Consider the following 18,654-nt stretch of genomic DNA (forward strand, 5'->3'; position numbering starts at 1 on the left):
TTACTTAAGGTTAACACATTATTAATTATTATAATCATCATCAAATTCATTAAACACATTCTAATTAACATCAAGTACACTTTTTTTTGTTCCAACCTAAAAAATAAAACTTACAAGCCCCATGGTTGACCAACTCAATAGATTTACCCCCAAAATAAATAAATAAATGTAAAATAATCCCCAAATTAATGATTATGAATTTATGATTATTTTTATTATTTTCTTTTTTTTAATTACACCGTGATTTCATACGGAGTACATTATTTTAACGACTAATATTTTTATTTTTAATTATATTATATTTTAGTACAAAATTATAAAAAATTAATACGAGTATTGATTGATATCTGAAAAGTAGATATTGAGGCGAATCTAACTCAATCATACTTATATTTATTACGTATTAATTATCATATCATTAAAAAAATAATTACTTTATCTTATACGAGTACTTCAACAGTCCATTCATTTAATCATGAAATGAATCGTAAATGCCTAACTGTATTTCTCTGTTACCTTTTTCTCCAATCTAACACACCTTCCATTCCTCTCTCTTTCCAGAACTTATTCTCAGCTCCATAACAACTCTCTCTCTTTCTCTCTCCTCTCATTTTCTCTCTCCTCTTTCTTCGATCTCCAAACCCTGAAAATCAACTACTTTCATCAATGGCAGCAGTTGAAGAAGCTTTCATGGAGGCGGTAGAAGAAGGATTGAAGCTCTCAAAGAGATTATACTTCGGCAAAGATAGGTCAGTAGCACCGCCAAAACCTCCGCCATCGATGTCGAAGAATCCGAGTTTTTACCTTCCAACAGCTCCAATGGTTTACGCCGTAATCACCGACCCCGGAATCGTCGATAATCCTGATATTCCGAGCTACCAGCCGTATGTCTATGGTAGATGTGATCCTCCGGCGTTGATTCCGCTTCAGATGAATAGTGTTTCAATGGAGGTTGATTGTTATTTGGATACGGTTTTTGTTAGGGTTTCTGGTCAATGGCGAGTTCATTGTGTTATGGGAAGTAAGGTCTGTGATTGCCGTCTTGCTGTTCCTATGGGTGAGCAGGTGATCTTCGATTTTATTTTATTTTCTCTCTTCGATTTTTTTTATTGATTAATTTGATTGATGTTTTTTGATCCTGAGAAAAAACAAAATATTTGGAGTGGTATGAATTGGTCTGACTGTCAGAGAATATGAATTTAGAGCTGTCAATTCGAGTATTCGTGTTAAATCAGGTCAGGTCGTGTTAGTATGAGTTATGTTAGTCGTGTACAATGATATCCGGTTGTGTTGAATAATCTTAGGTCGGGGTCAGTTTTTGACAACTCCATTCCATTTGCGTTTAAGAGTTTTCGTACCAAGAAAAAAGTTTTGTTATGTTTGAAGGCGAAATTTCTTAGACATAAATGAATTTTGTTGGAATCTTGTGAAGAATAAGAAGCTGCAACTAAATTGTTACTATTTCAGGAAACTGCTATGAGATACATAAGTAGGAAGAAAGTAAGTTTTTTTTTTTGGAACAGTAACAGTGAATTTATTTTGGGGGTAATGATGTAATTTTTTATAGGTAGTTTGACAATTCAAGAGAAATGGATTGCTTTATTTTGGAATGATTGTAACAATAATGTACACTAGGGAACATGCCTATCAAATAAGACATTCATAGAGCTCATATGATGCATGGAGTTGAGGCAAGTGCATAAATAGGAAAATTACAGAAGTGTTCTAGATGTATTATACAAATCTAACATGAGAAGCTGTTACTGGTACACTCGAAATTTTTATCATCTGACTGTTGGAATACAGAGCATAATGTTACACTGGCCATTTGCCAAATTTGTTTAGGAGAAAATTCAAGTATCTATTAAAGGGTTTTACTCCCTCCCTTTGTTTTTTTTGTTCCTACTTTCCTTTAGGTAATTTCTTTTTTATTTTCCTACTTTTGCTGTATTCATTTTATCCCTCCTTATTCCTTACTCTACCACATGGTAAAGGTGGCTCTTGCCTCGTGTGGGCCCCACGTGCTTTAGGGTTAGTTAGGCCCGGCCCATGGCTCGGCCCACGAGTTTCGTGTCAGGCCGAAGTTTTCAAAAGGTTTGCCTGTGCACGGCCCAGGCCCACGTGCTATCGTGCCGGGCTTGCGTGCCTAAGCAAAATTGCATTGATTTTAGCATGCTTTGTCGTGCCGGGCCCGTCGTGCCGTGCCATGCCTTATCGTGCTTCTCCCAAATAAAGACGACCCACACGCACAGTAACATGTCGTGCCTACATCGTGCCCGTGCCGGTGCCGTGCCGTGCATTTTTCGTACTGCTCGGCCCGGCATGGCCCAGTGCCATCTTTACCACATAGTCCATATTATACTAATATAATGATACTAATGTCTAAACAATTTTTTCTTTCCTATCGAAAGAGTCGAGCAAGGGGCCCACTTCCTATAATCTCCATGGTTTCAATAACAAAGGAAGTAAATCAATGGAGACTTATATTTGGGCAGGGAGAAATTATACTGATTGGTGTTCTAGGCCACATATTAGCCAATTTTTCTTCCCAAAGTTTGTGTTTATAATTGAGGGTGATAATGAATACGAGTAATTAATATCTAGATCCATCACTGCTGAGATAGAGCACTTCTGAGTTTATGATTTTTTTCCAGCTGTATTTAATTATTCATGGTCTCTTATTGTGACTGACTACTGACTCCTGAATTAGTTAAATAACTGTCATTACTAAGTTATACTTGTATAAACCATTAGTGAGTTTTCTTTCTAAGTTGACTGGTGTAAATCTCTGACATAAGATGACTGTGCAGACAGCTAGAATATACTTCACTACTTTCCTGATTTTCATCAAATGCTAAAAATTAAAATGTCATCCGCATCTCCTCTCAAACTAATTCAGTTTTAATGTTCTTTATGAAAAATACATAGGAGTATATGCTAGTTTGTCAATGCTGAACCGATTAAATGTCAATTGCCTGCAATGGTTCTGTATGATTTTAGTATGTGAAGGTGTGAATGTGTTTGATGCATGTCTGTCATAAACCAAGTGAGCGTTTTCTTCCTTGCTTTAGGATCATGAGATCTCTTCAATAGTATCCCTCTGTTAAAAGCAATTATCTTCATTTTCATATGTGCAAGGGTTTTAACCCCCCCCCCCCCCCCTCCCTCTTCTTTCCTCTGTTGATTTTGTTAATCCTTTCTGATCAGTGTGATCACCTATATGAACAAATTGAAATCTTTTCATGCATAATGAATAATGGTGGTACTACATGCTCAACAGCTAGACTTCTCTGTGGCTATTATCCGTTTAATTGATCTTAGACTCAATTTAGTTGGATTATTTGTCATTTTCCATTTCGAGTCTGTATTATTAAGCAATGCTCACTTTGAGCATCAAAGAAGACTAACTCTTATGTATAGCCTTACCTCTGAGTTTCAACACTGTTACTTTTTAACATTTTAAAATTATTTTTTTTATCATTTAGCCATAGGTTGTTTTAGAACCTTAAATATCTCATCACTGTCCCAACCTGGTCCTTAACAAGTTAATGTAGTTGGTCTATTGAATTGTGAATGATCTCCCCCTCTTTCTCCCTTAACAAGTTAACACCATATAATAATCTCTATAGCTCCATCCATGTTGCTGTGATTTCTCCATCCATGTGTTCTCAAACATTCTGTCATTCTAACAGGGTTCAATTCTAGGTGTTGAGATTGATGTTCCTAAAAAGTCTTATCGTACTCAACTAGTTTCCAGGGAAGACGAAAAGGATGAGGAGGCATCAGGTGGGGATGATGGAGGATTTTTGAGGCCTGACATATTTTTCTTAACAATTCCCCAGGTGAGTTGTCAATCCTCCTAGTATGTTTGTAATCAGTTATTTTTGTTTATGAAGAATTGGATCTCATGTGCGTTCTAACCTTTAAGGTTGATGGTGGATCCAACCTTAATATCACAATAAGCTGGTCGCAAAAGTTGTTGTATCATGATGGTGAATTCTCTCTGAGCGTACCATTCTGCTTTCCCGAGTATGTGAATCCTGCAAGCAAAAAGATACCTAGAAAAGAGAAGATGCAACTAAATGTCCATCCAGGTGATGGAAGTGAAGTCTTGTGTAAGACTATTAGTCACCCTTTAAAGGTAATCTTTTTATATATTATATAGAGTTTGATGATATATGAGATTGTATTCGTGAAATATTTTTAGTATCATTCAGGAACGAAAACGACAAGTGGACTCTCTGTCATTCAAGTATGAGTCAGATGTTCTCTCATGGTCAAATACAGATTTTAGCTTCTCATACAGCGTGAGTTATCTATCATTGTCGATTTGTGCCTATTATCCTATATAATAGTACTGCCTGGGTGCTTCCATAGATAGCAGAAGTATATATTGAAGTTACGAGAAATGGATGTAATTAGCACAAACATCTTTTGATGCAAACTTGTGATTAGTATAAGATGTATAATCTAATATGTATATTCTAATATTCTTTCTACTTTCTTTCTTTCTAGGTTCCTACAAGCCGTATATCTGGAAGTGTGCTTTTGCAGTCACCATCAATTGAAGATACAGATCAAAGAGAGATGTTCTGCGTGCATCTTCTTCCAGGAATCCAGCAAGGAAAAAAGGTTTGATTTGCTATGTATATGTAATTAACAATATTTAAGCCTAATGAGGAGAGAAAAAAGATTAGTTAATTTCTTTGCATCATGTTGGCTTCCATCTGTCTAGATTAATCTTGAGAAAATATGCACTGAAATTTGCACCTTTTCTCTAGGATGTATATTGTCTAATATGATGTTTCCTTTTTACCAGGTTTTTGCCAGAAATATCATTTATGTTGTTGATATAAGTAGTAGCATGCAAGGGAGGCCACTTGAGGCTACCAAAAAATCATTGGGTGCAGCACTCTCTGAGCTTACTCCTGAAGATATGTTCAACATAATAGCTTTTAATGCAACGACCTTTCCGTTTTCATCATCTATAAAGCATGCTAACCTGGAGACCATTGAAAGAGCCATACAGTGGATGGATGACACTCTACTGGTCGGGGATGGCACCGAGATCTCTCTTGCTCTTGACAAGGTTGTTCTTGTCTCTTTCATGAATGAGTTTCTCTCTCAGATGACTAAATAAATATATATTAATGCAAAAATCTGAAAGGGGTTTATTGTCAACAGACTGAAACCTCTGGGTTTGCTTATGCATCTTGTCATTAAATTTGGACTCTGGTGTTATATACTTGACTTTCATTCAGTTTCATATTTCTGCATTGTGTGTGAGTGTGTGACCAATACAAGTCTGCTTGGGCCTTGCATGTTCCTGCTTGTCAAGGTTTAGCTTTGAGAAGGCACACCAGCATTGATGTGCTCCAAACATGTCAGCTGGGGATGGCTATCACACCTGACATATGCTTGCTATGCCTAACCATCAGTGTGTCTTTGCTCACATGTTATTCTTTACTGTGAAATTGCATGGTATCTTTGGAAAAGACTCTTGGTGTTAGTCAAAGAGGCTTGGGTTTGTCCTTCAATATAGAAGTGGTCACAGGGTCACTTTGTAGGGTTGGAGAGGGGAAGGAGACTAATTTGCTACAGAAAAAATGTTACGGTGGCATCTTGTGGGGCATTTGATTGGAATGGACTTTGTAGTTTCTATTCTGTGTGATTTATTGTGGGATGCATTAACATTGCTAGCATCTTTACGGGATAAGGCATCTGGTGCTTTGAATAAAATTTCAATCGGGGAGATCAATAGGCACTAGACTAATTTGTAGATTTGTTTAATTGTTTTGCATTTCTGTGTGAGGGCATCTCTTGCTGCTTTAATTAAATAATTTTCATATATACATAAAAAGAGATTGATATGAGCTACTGCAGATATGCTGCCAGATCCATCATGTTCCTTTTATACTTTTTGCTGAGGAACTTAGATTAATATCCCCCTTTTGTTTACAGGCGATGGAGATGTTATCAGATACGCAGAAATCCTTACCTATGATTTTTCTGATTACTGATGGGTCTGTTGAAGATGAGAGACGTATATGCAAGGTTGCAAAGAGTCGTCTCTCCAATACAAAAGCCATATCTCCACGCATACATACCTTTGGAATTGGTAAATACTGTTCTTTCTTGCCTTGTGGCATTGATGGTGCTCTTGGTAATGATATTGTGTTTTGATAAAACATTTTACGTACAAAATAAACTGCATTGCTCCATAAATGTTGTAAATGTATATTGCATTCTCTATTTCATTTCTGTTTGATATTCCTTGCTTTTTGATTCAAGAATATATCAAAGATTAGATATAATGTGCTCCAATTGGATCTACTATGGCAGGAGGTGGGAAAACTTGATTGGCTGTACCATCTTGTTTACTCCATGCATTGATGCATATGATGATATCTTACTTAATAATACCCATTGTGTGAAGTTGCATTTCACTACAATATCTTGGGTCTCTTTGATTATTTCTGTGATTTTCACAAGGGAACCCATCTTTATTATGATTGAGATTTCAATGCTAGACTATGATGCTATACATGATGTAGTTGAAAATGTTCCATCTCTTTGTTGCATTTTATGTGAATTGTACAGTTATGCAATGTGTTAGTGTTGTTTTTTGTTGGTGCAAACTGCAAAGAAATCTTGGCCCCCTCTTTTTACTCCGCATCAGCATCAACCCGCTGTTGTTGATTGAAACACAAAATTAAAAATAACTTTAGTGGGTAGTGAACACATTCTGGGAAAGGTTGTTGCCTATTGGTGTAGGAGCCCTTTATTTTTTAAATGGGTGTATCTGAAACTCATATATGGTACTGAATGCAGGTATATATTGTAATCATTACTTTTTGAGAATGTTGGCAATGATTGGGCAAGGTCATTATGAAGCTGCCTATAACGCAGGTTAGTCTCATACTCTCATGGTTTTTGATTTGAAACCTCTCCAAGTTATGGAGTCTGCTTGCAGTCAGATGATACAAAAAAGTAGCCTATGTGTCCATCTTTTGCTGTCCAAATCATCATATTTATGTTGTGTAACCCTTTTTTTATTTTTTATTTTTTTATTATCTCCCCTTGAAATCCTTTCTTCTGTTAATTTTTGGGGTGTGGAGGAGGAAATTTGAGGACAATAGAAATTGACGAGTGAATTAATGTACAATAATATTCAATAGAATTTGGTAATCCCAAACCATACCTAAACCATATCTAAAAATAACTGAAATAAATTTCCAATTGACTAATCTATGATAAGTGTCCTTTGAGTTCTATAATCATCTAGAGTATAATGTGAAATATTATTATAATATTGATTTTGAAAACAATAAAGGGCCTAACTAAGAGTTACATTTAAACATCTGGATATTGGAACATATTGGAGTCCCTGTGGTTACTGGTTAACTTGGGGAAAATCAGAATGAATAATAGCATTCCGTTGTGTATTGGTTTGGAACTAAATGAAGCATATTCGTTTCACAATTGTTAGGTAAGGAATTGAATAAAAATAATTTCCATTCTATTTCTCCCAAATTACACCCCAAGGCTACAATGGTAATAATCATTAAGATTGAATTATGATATCTTTTTTGTTTCTTGAGCTTTTACTCTCTCCATATTATAGTATTGATCTTGCTTTTTGAGGATGAACTTTGACCATTAATATTTTTCAATCTATAATTTCATGGAATTTCATTTAATATATATATTTTTATTGTCATGTTAATCATTCTGTATTCTCTTCTGGGGTAACAATTGTAGTTAGAGATTTGGCACATAAAGCGTCACAAGTATATTTAACATGTTACTTATGTAGCGTCCAGGCTCATGTTAATGTGAAAATATATCTTGCAGCAAAGAGAAAAGGAATAATGTTTTATTTATTTATATTTTATTATTGTTGTTCATGCAGGAAGAGCCTTTCAACTCTGACTCTGATTCTTATTTTGTTGTTTTTGGTTTATTCAGATTCGATAGAGTCTCGTTTGCAGAAATTAATTACTACAGCCTCATCTACTGTGTTCACAAACATAACTTTCGACACATTAGATGAACATGATAATGCCGAGGTTAGTCTCATCTTCTTATTTGTGGATTGTGGACATCAGAACTTGTTTGCATCATATTGCTCATAGAATTATATAGGCTCCCCACTATAGACTGTTTTTTATGGTATGCTTTAAGAGTTAAAAATATGAGTTCATATCTTTAGTTTTGTGCTAACTTATTCCTGTATACTACATCTATATATTCATAGCTTTGATATCAAGTTGTGGAAAGGCCAAAGGGTTATATTTGGTCTCAAATGACGTCTTTATCACTGTATATCTCAGACATTCAGAATACTAGAACATGGAGTTCTGTTCCTTTAATTGAAATATAGAGATAAAAGGTACAGTGAAACTGATAGGTTTGGCAATAATGTTCTGAACAGATCCCATTCATGCTCCTTGAGAGGTCCAACTATGGAGTAGTATAACAAAGTAAAGTATGCATTTGGTGTATCAATGAATTGAAACTTTGTGTCACATTCTTGAGTCCAGTCCGGAGTTTGACACTCATTTCTAAAATTATAAGCATTATAGCTGTAACATTGCTTTATGTACCTGAGTTTGACTAATTTGGTGTTAGACTTGTTTATATCTCCCAAAAGTTCAGTTATGCATGTCTTTGAAACTATTGTATTTGATAGGTCAGGTGCTGTAATATCAGAGTAAAAGCTCTTTTATTTAATCTCTTCTGCTAACATTTACACTAAATGAGCTAGTGTGATAGCTGCATATTTGATGGACTAATTGTAAGATGTCATGATTTTTATGTCCTAGTTGATAACATGCTTATTAGTCTACTGAATGCCATTGCATTTGTTTGCAATCAAAATATCAGGTGCACCCAATCAATGTTCCAGATCTTTCATCACAAAGCCCATTGACAATATCAGGAAGATACAGTGGGAAGTTTCCTGAAGTTTTCAAAGCAAGAGGCATTATTGCTGACATGACATGCTATGAGCTAAATCTGAAGGTTTACAAGTCAAAGGCAATCCCTCTTGATAAAGTAAGATGTCATCCCTGTTTTTATTTCTCTGGATTTTGAGTCTGTTGGAGGTTTTGCGTTGCCATTTATCGAACGTATGTCATATGTGTCAATTGGCATTGTGGGATTGTTGGAACCTGGCTAACCATTAATGCACCTTAGATAATATATCTGTTTGATATTTGATATTTCATCGAATACTGCTAACCATTAATGCACCTATATCTGTTTGGTACTTTGATGTTTCATCAAATACTGCCTTTAAAACTAAAAACAGTTCAAGGATGGAAACCTCATAAACTCTAAAAATTGCTCCTCTTTTTCATCTTGAGTCTTGACATCATTGTTAGTCCACCATTGTGAGATCTGCTCATCTCCATGCTGATAGCATTTTTATTCTAATTTTGAAAATAAAGCAACACAATTTTATCAATAATCTATTATGTTTAATTTAGAATAATTGCGTAAAGAACAACTTATCTAGTCTGGTATTAAATGACATTCCTCAGATGACAAGTATGAAGCATTTAAGTTATACTATATGACCCCTTTGTTCTGAGTCACCAAACCATTTCATGAAAAAAACAGTATAGTAGCCATTGTCAATACATAGAATAAGTGCATGCGCGTTTTGGGTCTCTATAGTTTATACTCCTGACAAAAATGAACTAGCATTGCATACATTTTTAACGGTTTTTTTTTTTTTGGCTGATTGTTCTATGTTACAGATATTGGCCTTGCAGCAAATTACCATGTGCACATCTGAAGCATGGTTTTTGGAGGATAAGCAACTTGAGACAAAGGTACCTTACTTTATCTTTGGTGCTTTTTGAAGTATATCTCCTGGACACTTTGTATATTCTACGAAGTATATATTATGTTTTTGCAAGTACATTTTTGTCTCTCGCACACATTCATATATATAAATACTTTTATATCTAAATACATGTATGTAACCCTCCCCTCCCCTGTCATAGTGTCATGTGATGTGCATGTGTTGTGAAAATGCAAGAACGCAAACAGAGGGAGTAATTTGCAATATAAAAAGACAGAAGAATTAACTTGTTCTTTAACTGGGTCCAATAACATTCAGAGCTAAAGAACAACGAAGCTATTGGTTATAATGAAAAAGGACTTGTATATAACATATACAAAAAGCATGCACTGCTAGTAGGGGTATGCACAGTTTTGTCAGGATTGGAATGGATTGGACCCTGACATGGACAGGACCAAGGGCCCAGTCTCTGGTCCTTGAAAATCCTTGATTCCGGTTTTCTAAACCTGGAAAAATCCAGTCCAGAACAGGGACTTGGTATCCCTTAAACATATTTTTGGGTGAAGGTCTATGTTAAAATCTTATTCGTATGATTTATACTTTTTATTAGTGAAAATAATGTACTAGTGTACTGTGATTAGGACATATGAAATGCTACTAACAATCTTGTGGAAAAGAAATTGCAAATATTATTTATTTTAGAAGTGTAAAATCATGGAACAGTCCCTGAAATTCTGGTTTGGACCGGAATTATTCTGGTCCGTGGTCCACTGAAAAATGGCTGTTCTTCCAGGCTGGTTTTGGACTGATTAATTTTTGGTCCGCTCCGGGTTTAATCCGTTTGGATCTTTTTTTTTTACAAATATACCGGCTATGCATAGACTTGTATTTTTAGAGAGAGAAGTATGTAAATAATAATTTTAAAAACAGGAAAATAGTGCTTTGTAAGTAATGTAACAAATATTGCTCCGTTAACATAAATTGCAAACTCAAAAAAGACAAATATGAAAATTTTACATATTATTTTATGACCAATAAAAGTTGGAAATTCTTAATTATTCATCAGAACAGATCTATCATCAGAAACCAGAGTCGTTAGGGAAAATATGGTTTGCTATTTTTGAGAGAAATGCAAAGAAGTTTTGGGGAGGATAAAAGAACTTGATTTGGGTTTGAATTCAAAAAAGAATTTAACTTCACGTGATATCTTAATGCAAAAGAGTAGACCTGTTGTGTTATAAACATGAACTTTTAATTTGGCCATGTACTGTTAGTATTACATTGCTATGTTTAGTTAACTTTATTGTTGCTAATCTCATCTGAACTTATTTTTTACCTGCTTTGATATGATTGCTTAATTTGACTAACTTTGACCTTTATATGTACGCTAATCCATAAGGGAAAAATATATTAAATGAGGTTTTATTAGATCTGTATAAATTTATATTTTCCAAATACGTATTTTTCGTGATTTTATTAATTACAAATTTAAAGATATTTGACAATAAAAAATTGAAAATTATATGATAAGGTCTGATCAATTTTTTTTTTATTTTTAAAATCTGATCTGAAATAAGTAATTAAACACACATACAAAGAGAGTTTTGCATAAACCATGGTGATGAGATACTCAAACAATGATGCTGTGAACTCTTTGATGCTGTATGAACCGGATCTGTTTAAGGGTTATATATAAGGCCTTGGAAGATCATATTAGTCCTTTGGTAGCATCTGTACAGCAGTTCATTACTACAATTCTTCAATACTCGTAATTTATAGCAGTTTGTAATTTACACTAATTATTGTCTGCAATTGTTCTTTGATTGGCAGGTTGCAAAACTGAGCAATCAAAATGGCATTGTCTCAGAATATACATCCATGGCCATATTCATGACTGAGACCCTGAATAAAGAGGTAGAAGTAATTGCAAAGCAGGTATTGTTGAGACATCTATAGTCACTTACTATATTATGAATCACTTAGTCACTTGTTAATCCTGGTATTATGGCTTGTCTCAAGAACCTTGAATTCCTGCTCCAATGTCCACCCTCCAAAGTATTGTTGGAATCTTTACTAAGCACCTGGTAGTGCTGAGGCAGTTAGCAGGAAAGAGAAAACCATTTTGAATGCTGCATTAGTCTGTAGACCCAATACCCTTACCTCTTGTAACATCAGAGAGTTGGAATATGTGGCACAACCCTTTTTTTTTGGTTAAAAACGCGTAACCTAGAAGGAAAATTGCTAGATCTACATATTGTTTGTCCAATGACTTTTGAGCTCACATCTCAGGGCCTCAGGCATTCCTCATAAGTCATAATACTTGAAATTACACACCAGTTCGAGGATTTTGAAATAGATTGAGATCTTCATGTATTCATGAGCATATTTCAGGTGTTTTTCAACGTTTTAATGTTGAGGGTGTGGACTAGCATTTATGTTGTAGGTTTGTAGCCTGTACTTATAGTAGTGTGTTTGTTTGTGAACAGAAGAAAACACCAAACAAAGGTGAAGCAGAGAAGACAGACCCTAAGCCCAAGAAACTAAAAGTGTTGAGAAATATTGGCATTGGGTTCGGAAATAAGAAGGCAACCGCTGAAAATATCCCTCCAGGTTTTAAAGAACCAAAAATGCCAGAACCAGCTGAAGTGTTCGCAAGGGCAGCCTCAGATTGCTGCACAACGATGTGTGGATACTGCTGTTGTATGTGCTGTGTACAGGCATGTTCAAAGGTCAATAACCAATGTGCGATTGTTTTCACCCAGCTTTTCACATCCCTCGCTTGTTTCGGCTGCATTGCATGCTGTTCAGAAATATGCTGCTCAGGAAACAATAACTAAATGTTACAGACCGTACAGTACATGGTAATCTCACTTCAATTATGTCTATACTTTTTAGGGAATTGTGTTATAGGTTAGTTTCTTACTGTAAATTACCTTTTCTATTTTAGTTATTTGAGATTTTGTGAGTAAATAAATTCACTTATATGAGAATAGCTGAGTTATTCAATTTATGCAACTTTCATTAGCAAAAACATTGTATACAGCAGAAGTGCTATCTATTATTGATGATCTATAGAAATATTCCAAATTCAAATTTTGATAATTTTTATCTGATTCCATATTTAATCCTTGTTTACAACAGAACTGTAATTTAGTTTGGGTTTTTTTTTTCCCCTCTCAATTTTCAAAATAAACCTTGCTAAGTGTACGTAACCATCATTATATCAATTTGTGATCTATGTTGAATGAACTGCAATTTAACTTGTGATGGTTTTCTCGATTATGCACTAGCTAATTGGATGAGACCTATATATATAAAAAACCGTATGTAGTTTAACTTGCGATTCCCTTTTTTCAATTGTGCACTAGCTAATTGGATGAGGACCTAACTTGTTAAATTCTGGAGTGTTTTATCTATACTCCATACATAAGATCGAGTCATGTCAAACTGTGTTACTGTCCTTTATTGACCCTATACACCAAAAAACATTACTCCGTAGGTCGTAATTTTAACTATACTCTCTGATGTGTGCAACTTTGCATCATGATTTGATTAAAATCGCTAATATATTGGTCCAACAAAACTATAACACATTGGCCCATGTACATATTAGTTTTTTTCTAGCACAAAATCACCTACATAATGTATACATTTACGCACCCAAAAAAAAAAAAAAAAAAAAAAAAAAAAAATCTGCTACAGCTTCCTAGTGAACCATACCTAAAAAGGAAGACGAGAAAAATAGAAATATGTATCAAGAATTTCCATTTACAGTTTTGGTGACTTTCATCATTTCGGGTGTAACTTGAGACTTGCCAACTCCTTGTCGATCATCCTCAATGCGTTCCTCGATCTCCACATCAGACTCTTGCTTGTCCTCAGAACCAACTGTTATCTGGTGAAAGCTTTCCTGGATTTTCGTTACACCCTTCTCGACAGGCTCTATTGCCTGGTTTATTGTCAGCTTTACATCCTCAACCACCTGCCATGTATTCATTCAGTAGTGAAAATATTGAAGCACTACATTTGATTAACTATGAAATGCCCATTTCTGGGTGTAGAAAACCCTTCAATAACTAGTAGTCCAGTACAGCATATGTTTATACCTGCTGACCACCCTCACGAACGATGTCTTGCACACTCTCACTGATGCTTGTTCCAGGAGCTTTGACCTCAGTTTCAGTCTTCTCAATCATAGTTGGTCCTTTGCCCTTTCCTTTCTCTATGTCAACGACTGTTTTCTCAGTTCGGGTGCTAATTTTCCATACTCAGAAATTGGTATGGAATGATAGGCCTTTGCGGAAAAGACATAGACATGGGCTATAGCAGCTATTGCCATCTGTGCAGATAACAAACCATAACTATGTGCACGTAGCCTGTGAACAAGTCAAATTCTATAATGATGATATATGAAACAAGACTAGCATCTTTTTAAGTCAACATTGTCAAAAAAAAAAAAAAACATCATAGATGGTACCCATACAGCCATATGCCATAACCAAAACTTGCTCCCGTGTATAGTAATACATAAAAAAAAAGTTTATTATGGTACATTCATTCAAATGGCATAGGTTATAAAGGTAATTTAACAGTTCTCTTAAAAACCCCAGCAGGATACTGCATACTTACCTCTATGCAGATCAAAAAATCTTGCAAACCAGTCTGAACTATCCCGTCTTTAGGCAGAACTCCAAGTGTACATAGGAGTACAATTCCAACGCCTTGCCACCAGGTAGCAAACACAATAGCCTTGAAGCTAATAAACTTTGCAAGCGGTTTTATTGGTTTGAGTTTCTGATGAGTCACATTATAAAACTGAACCAAACAATATAATGCCCACATTTGGCTGAAGTTCAGTACAATTGTAATATATGGATACCTGAAAAGACACTGATGACTAATATCAGAGTCGAATACAATAGCAATTTGTCATCACAAATTATAAATGCTGCTCACTAATATGGCATACAACTATACCTATTCCATTGATATAACAAATTGTAAATTTGAATTCATTGTTCTCTAGTGTAGATTTGTAAACAAATGCAAGTTATGGGAAAAGAAACTAAGCCTGCATTATTAAAAGTTGGATAAAACTGAACTAGAGTAGTATCATAAGCATACTGTCTGTCAACATTTCTGTATATAGTTAGCTTACCCATAATACGACTTGAACTGACCGTCACCATATACACCGCATACCTCCAGAACAAAAGTTAGGAACGCACAAACTGTCTTCAAAATCATCTGGTTACTATGCAGATGTTAGTTTGACAATAACTTTAGCACAATTTTCAGAAACTGCAGAGATACTTACATATTGTACCAGACCAAATTTAATTATAGAAAACAATTGTTCTCCAAGTTCAGTTGGCCGTAGAAAGAAATTACGAAATGAGGATGGATGTGACAATTCTGGTTCTGCGTCTCCTCCTTCAAGCAGTGGCTTGTTAAGTACGTTTCTTGATTCATTCTTCAATAGTTCTAGAACTCTTTCTTCTCCACCTGCCATGAGATAAATTTCACACTTCAGCACAGCACAAAAGTCATCAGAAACATAAAAAAAAATCGAAATAAATAGATGATCAGCAACAAATTTCTCACAATTAGCTAGAGAAACCAAATTTTTAGCGGCAGACTACTTTCTTACCCCTACAAATACAATTACAAGTGAATTGTACAACATGATAAATGACTTAATGATACAAAGAATGAGCAATTTCTACAATTGCACCTTCAGCTGAGAAACTCTAAGGCTCAACATAACAACTAACAGAACTATAAAGAACTGGTTCTTTCAGTCTGCCAATCTGATGAAACTTGAAACTAACCGAGGCAGGAAATCAGATAGCTCCCAAAAGTGTACAATGCATACGCCTCATAGCAATTTCTCAAAATATCACAAGCTAGAGAAGTCTTAGGATTGGACAAGGATATAATCTGAAAGAGAAAATTAATTAATCAGATGATCTGTAACAGTCACTTATAGTACACTTACAAATTTCATTTCAGGAGTTACCTGTAGCCTTCTTATCAGGTGGAATGGGAGAATTAAAGAATAATTGAAATTTAACAAAAATAAAAACAACAGAAAAGAGAAATTTTTTTTAAGAGCGATAAAATAGACCAGAGAGTCAGAGCCTCCTGCTAGGTTGCTGCCCCACCTCCGTTACTGACTATAATTTTTATCAGGAATCAGAAATCATAACCGATACTACTTACTGACTCAGTGGCGTAGATAGGAACTATGAGAAGCATGGCAACAACCCATTTTTGCTCCTGGATAGAATTTTTCATATTAAAATAGTCATTACAGTACATTTTCAATTGACACAGAAAAGTAGCAGTCTATGAAGGCTGTGAAGTGTAACAGCTGAAGTAAACACTGTGAAATGATACAAACTTCTAGTAAACACGTAAAATTCTATAACAACTGAAAATTGCCTGCGTTGAAGCTTCTTTACTGCACACCATATGTTGTCACTAACCAGCCTACATTAGATTCCTCACTATGTTCAGCCTATTTTACTTGTTCTAAAAACTCATTGTCCATTATCTATGGTTCCATTGATTTTAAATGTGTATCATTTTTTTACACTTTATCCTTTCATTGGTTAAATGTTGTCAGTGAAATGCAATGAACTAGCCTAGAATTGAAAACTTGTTATTTTGATTGCTTACATCTTTTGTAGTAATCTTTTCTCGTATTTCTAGTTATGCTGCTATGATAAATTCATGTCAATCAAATTTTGAGTATCACTTATCTGATTTAAGGCATTCAAGTTAAAATCAGTAATCATACCAGCAATGCAAATATGACACAAATGATCGCATCAAAAAAGTAAGGCACAGGTGAAGAGTCTACCGCAGGATTATTGTAAGCTCTTAGATGTTGTAATATCAGAACGATGGAGAGAAGTGATGCCAGCAACGCAAAGAATCCTGCAGTGATAATGGCTGGTCTCCGGATTTCCTTGTATTCTGTCATTTCATGTTCGATTACGCTGGCAAGACCGACAGGCACGCCAAGAAAATGGTGAATATCTTGGCTGAACATCTCCCACATCCAACTTTTCAGCACCACAAAACCTTAGAGATTAATTAATGTATGAAATACTTGTCTAAACAAAAGTTGAAATTCTAGCATATTATCTAACTAATGAACATAAAGGGAGTAATTATCATAATAGCATAAAGCTCATTGATGGAGAAGAGAATCAATATATTTGTTATGCAGTGTATTCCTTAATACCATTGTTAATTTTGGGCAAAATACCTTTGAATTTGTCACAATTTAAGTTCCACTGTGAATAAAATATTTGAGTTCGTTCCTACCGCATTACTAAATAAATTCAAGGCCCGCCGGTACCCAAATCGAACAAGTATGGCCATCGCCTATTGGGATGCTTCTTAATAACCCAAAGCAACAAATAAAGCAGCAAGACAATCTCCCTGAGCATGTTTTCATTTTGTACTTTTGTATACTATTGTATCACCAAGACGTGTACCATGCACATGATACAACTGAGTGCGCTTATTTAGAGCTCCCTAAATGAGCAAATTACACAAGGAAAAAAACATCGCACAAGATACAACTAGTTGTATAATAAAAACAAATGATTTAACCAAGGGTACTTAGATCTACAAAGTAACAAGGGGCATATATAACTAGTTCTTTAATACTTAAAAATTTCCTCATTGAACGCATTTCTTTCACATATTCTCATAGCAAAATAGTTTTTCATGGATAAAAATAAACTTATCATGTTAAACTTTCCTCGAAAATAACACTAAAACCATATCAAACCATATCAAACTTATCATGTTAAACTTTCCTCGAAAATTGGTAAGAAGCAGCACCCAATTTTTGACCAAATTCCCATGGAAAATCTTTCCAAGAAAAGTTTACCAGCAAATTAATTTTAAAATCATTGAATCAATCAAAGATAACACTGGTTTTTATCCCAAATCCACATTTTAAAAATCTATAATACAATTATTTCCATTGCACATATATACACGAACATAATTTTACATCCTTTCACATTTTCATTCCCACGTGCTCTACAAATTATACTCCGTGTTTGAATGTAGCATGACACACGATTTTACATTCTCATTCCTAGGGGTGGGACTTTTCAAACCGAACCGTGAAACCGTCCGTTACCGAACCGAACCATCACGGACCGAACCGTTTATAACCCGCTAATTTTAAACCGAAAACCGAACTGAACTGTATAATGTCAAACCGAAACCGAACCGAACCAATTAATGTTAACCCGTTACGAACCGTAAACCAATAACAAACCAAACCGTTTATAAACCGAAATCGTTTGAACCGATTAATGTTAACCCGCTAACTGTTTAAACCGAACCGTTTATAAACCGAAACCGTTTAAACCGTAGGAAAAAACCTTTTAAATCGAACCATTTACAACCCGCTAACCGTTTAAACCGAACTGTTATAACCCATTAAACCGTTTAAACCGAACTATTTTCAAACCGCAACCCGTTTAAACCGATCCGATTACAAACTATTTAAACCGAACCGTTTACAACCCGTTCCATTCAAATTGAACTATTTACAGCCTTTAACAATTTGTTAGAATTCCATGAAATATATTTGATGTTTAATGTAATTTAACAGTACAATTTTTTTTACATATAATTATTGATTTAAATTTGTAAATTTTTTTGCTATTATAAAATTAAAATTATATTCTTGTATAACTAAATTAGGAGTTATAAATTAAATAAAAAAATGAAAAAATTTGGCCACCCACCCAATCCAACCACCCTCCACCCACCCACCACCGTAACCCACCCTAACACCACCCTCGTCG

General features: G+C 34.9%; 2 protein-coding genes and 1 pseudogene across 2 annotated transcripts; 1 reads left to right on the forward strand and 2 right to left on the reverse strand.

Annotated features, from left to right (window-relative positions):
- The first annotated feature begins 464 nt into the window (after positions 1 to 464).
- Positions 465 to 12,913, forward strand: LOC110721797 (inter alpha-trypsin inhibitor, heavy chain 4-like). The gene is made up of 13 exons (XM_021900996.1): positions 465 to 1,065; positions 3,693 to 3,842; positions 3,929 to 4,141; positions 4,218 to 4,307; positions 4,516 to 4,632; positions 4,820 to 5,089; positions 5,962 to 6,118; positions 6,832 to 6,909; positions 7,969 to 8,069; positions 8,887 to 9,057; positions 9,765 to 9,839; positions 11,642 to 11,746; positions 12,298 to 12,913. The coding sequence occupies exons 1-13, from the start codon at positions 667 to 669 to the stop codon at positions 12,646 to 12,648; spliced, it is 2,277 nt and encodes a 758-aa protein (XP_021756688.1). The 5' UTR covers positions 465 to 666; the 3' UTR covers positions 12,649 to 12,913.
- A 597-nt stretch (positions 12,914 to 13,510) lies between these two features.
- LOC110721798 lies at positions 13,511 to 14,701 on the reverse strand (annotated as a pseudogene).
- A 364-nt stretch (positions 14,702 to 15,065) lies between these two features.
- LOC110721756 (protein LAZ1 homolog 2-like) lies at positions 15,066 to 16,799 on the reverse strand. The gene is made up of 4 exons (XM_021900945.1): positions 16,614 to 16,799; positions 16,034 to 16,090; positions 15,643 to 15,751; positions 15,066 to 15,316 (listed from the first exon to the last, which is right to left on the reverse strand). The coding sequence occupies exons 1-4, from the start codon at positions 16,797 to 16,799 to the stop codon at positions 15,066 to 15,068; spliced, it is 603 nt and encodes a 200-aa protein (XP_021756637.1).
- Between the last annotated feature and the right edge of the window lie 1,855 nt (positions 16,800 to 18,654).

The sequence above is a fragment of the Chenopodium quinoa genome, unplaced genomic scaffold (assembly GCF_001683475.1).
Source record: "Chenopodium quinoa cultivar QQ74 unplaced genomic scaffold, ASM168347v1, whole genome shotgun sequence".
Taxonomy (NCBI): domain Eukaryota; kingdom Viridiplantae; phylum Streptophyta; class Magnoliopsida; order Caryophyllales; family Amaranthaceae; genus Chenopodium; species Chenopodium quinoa.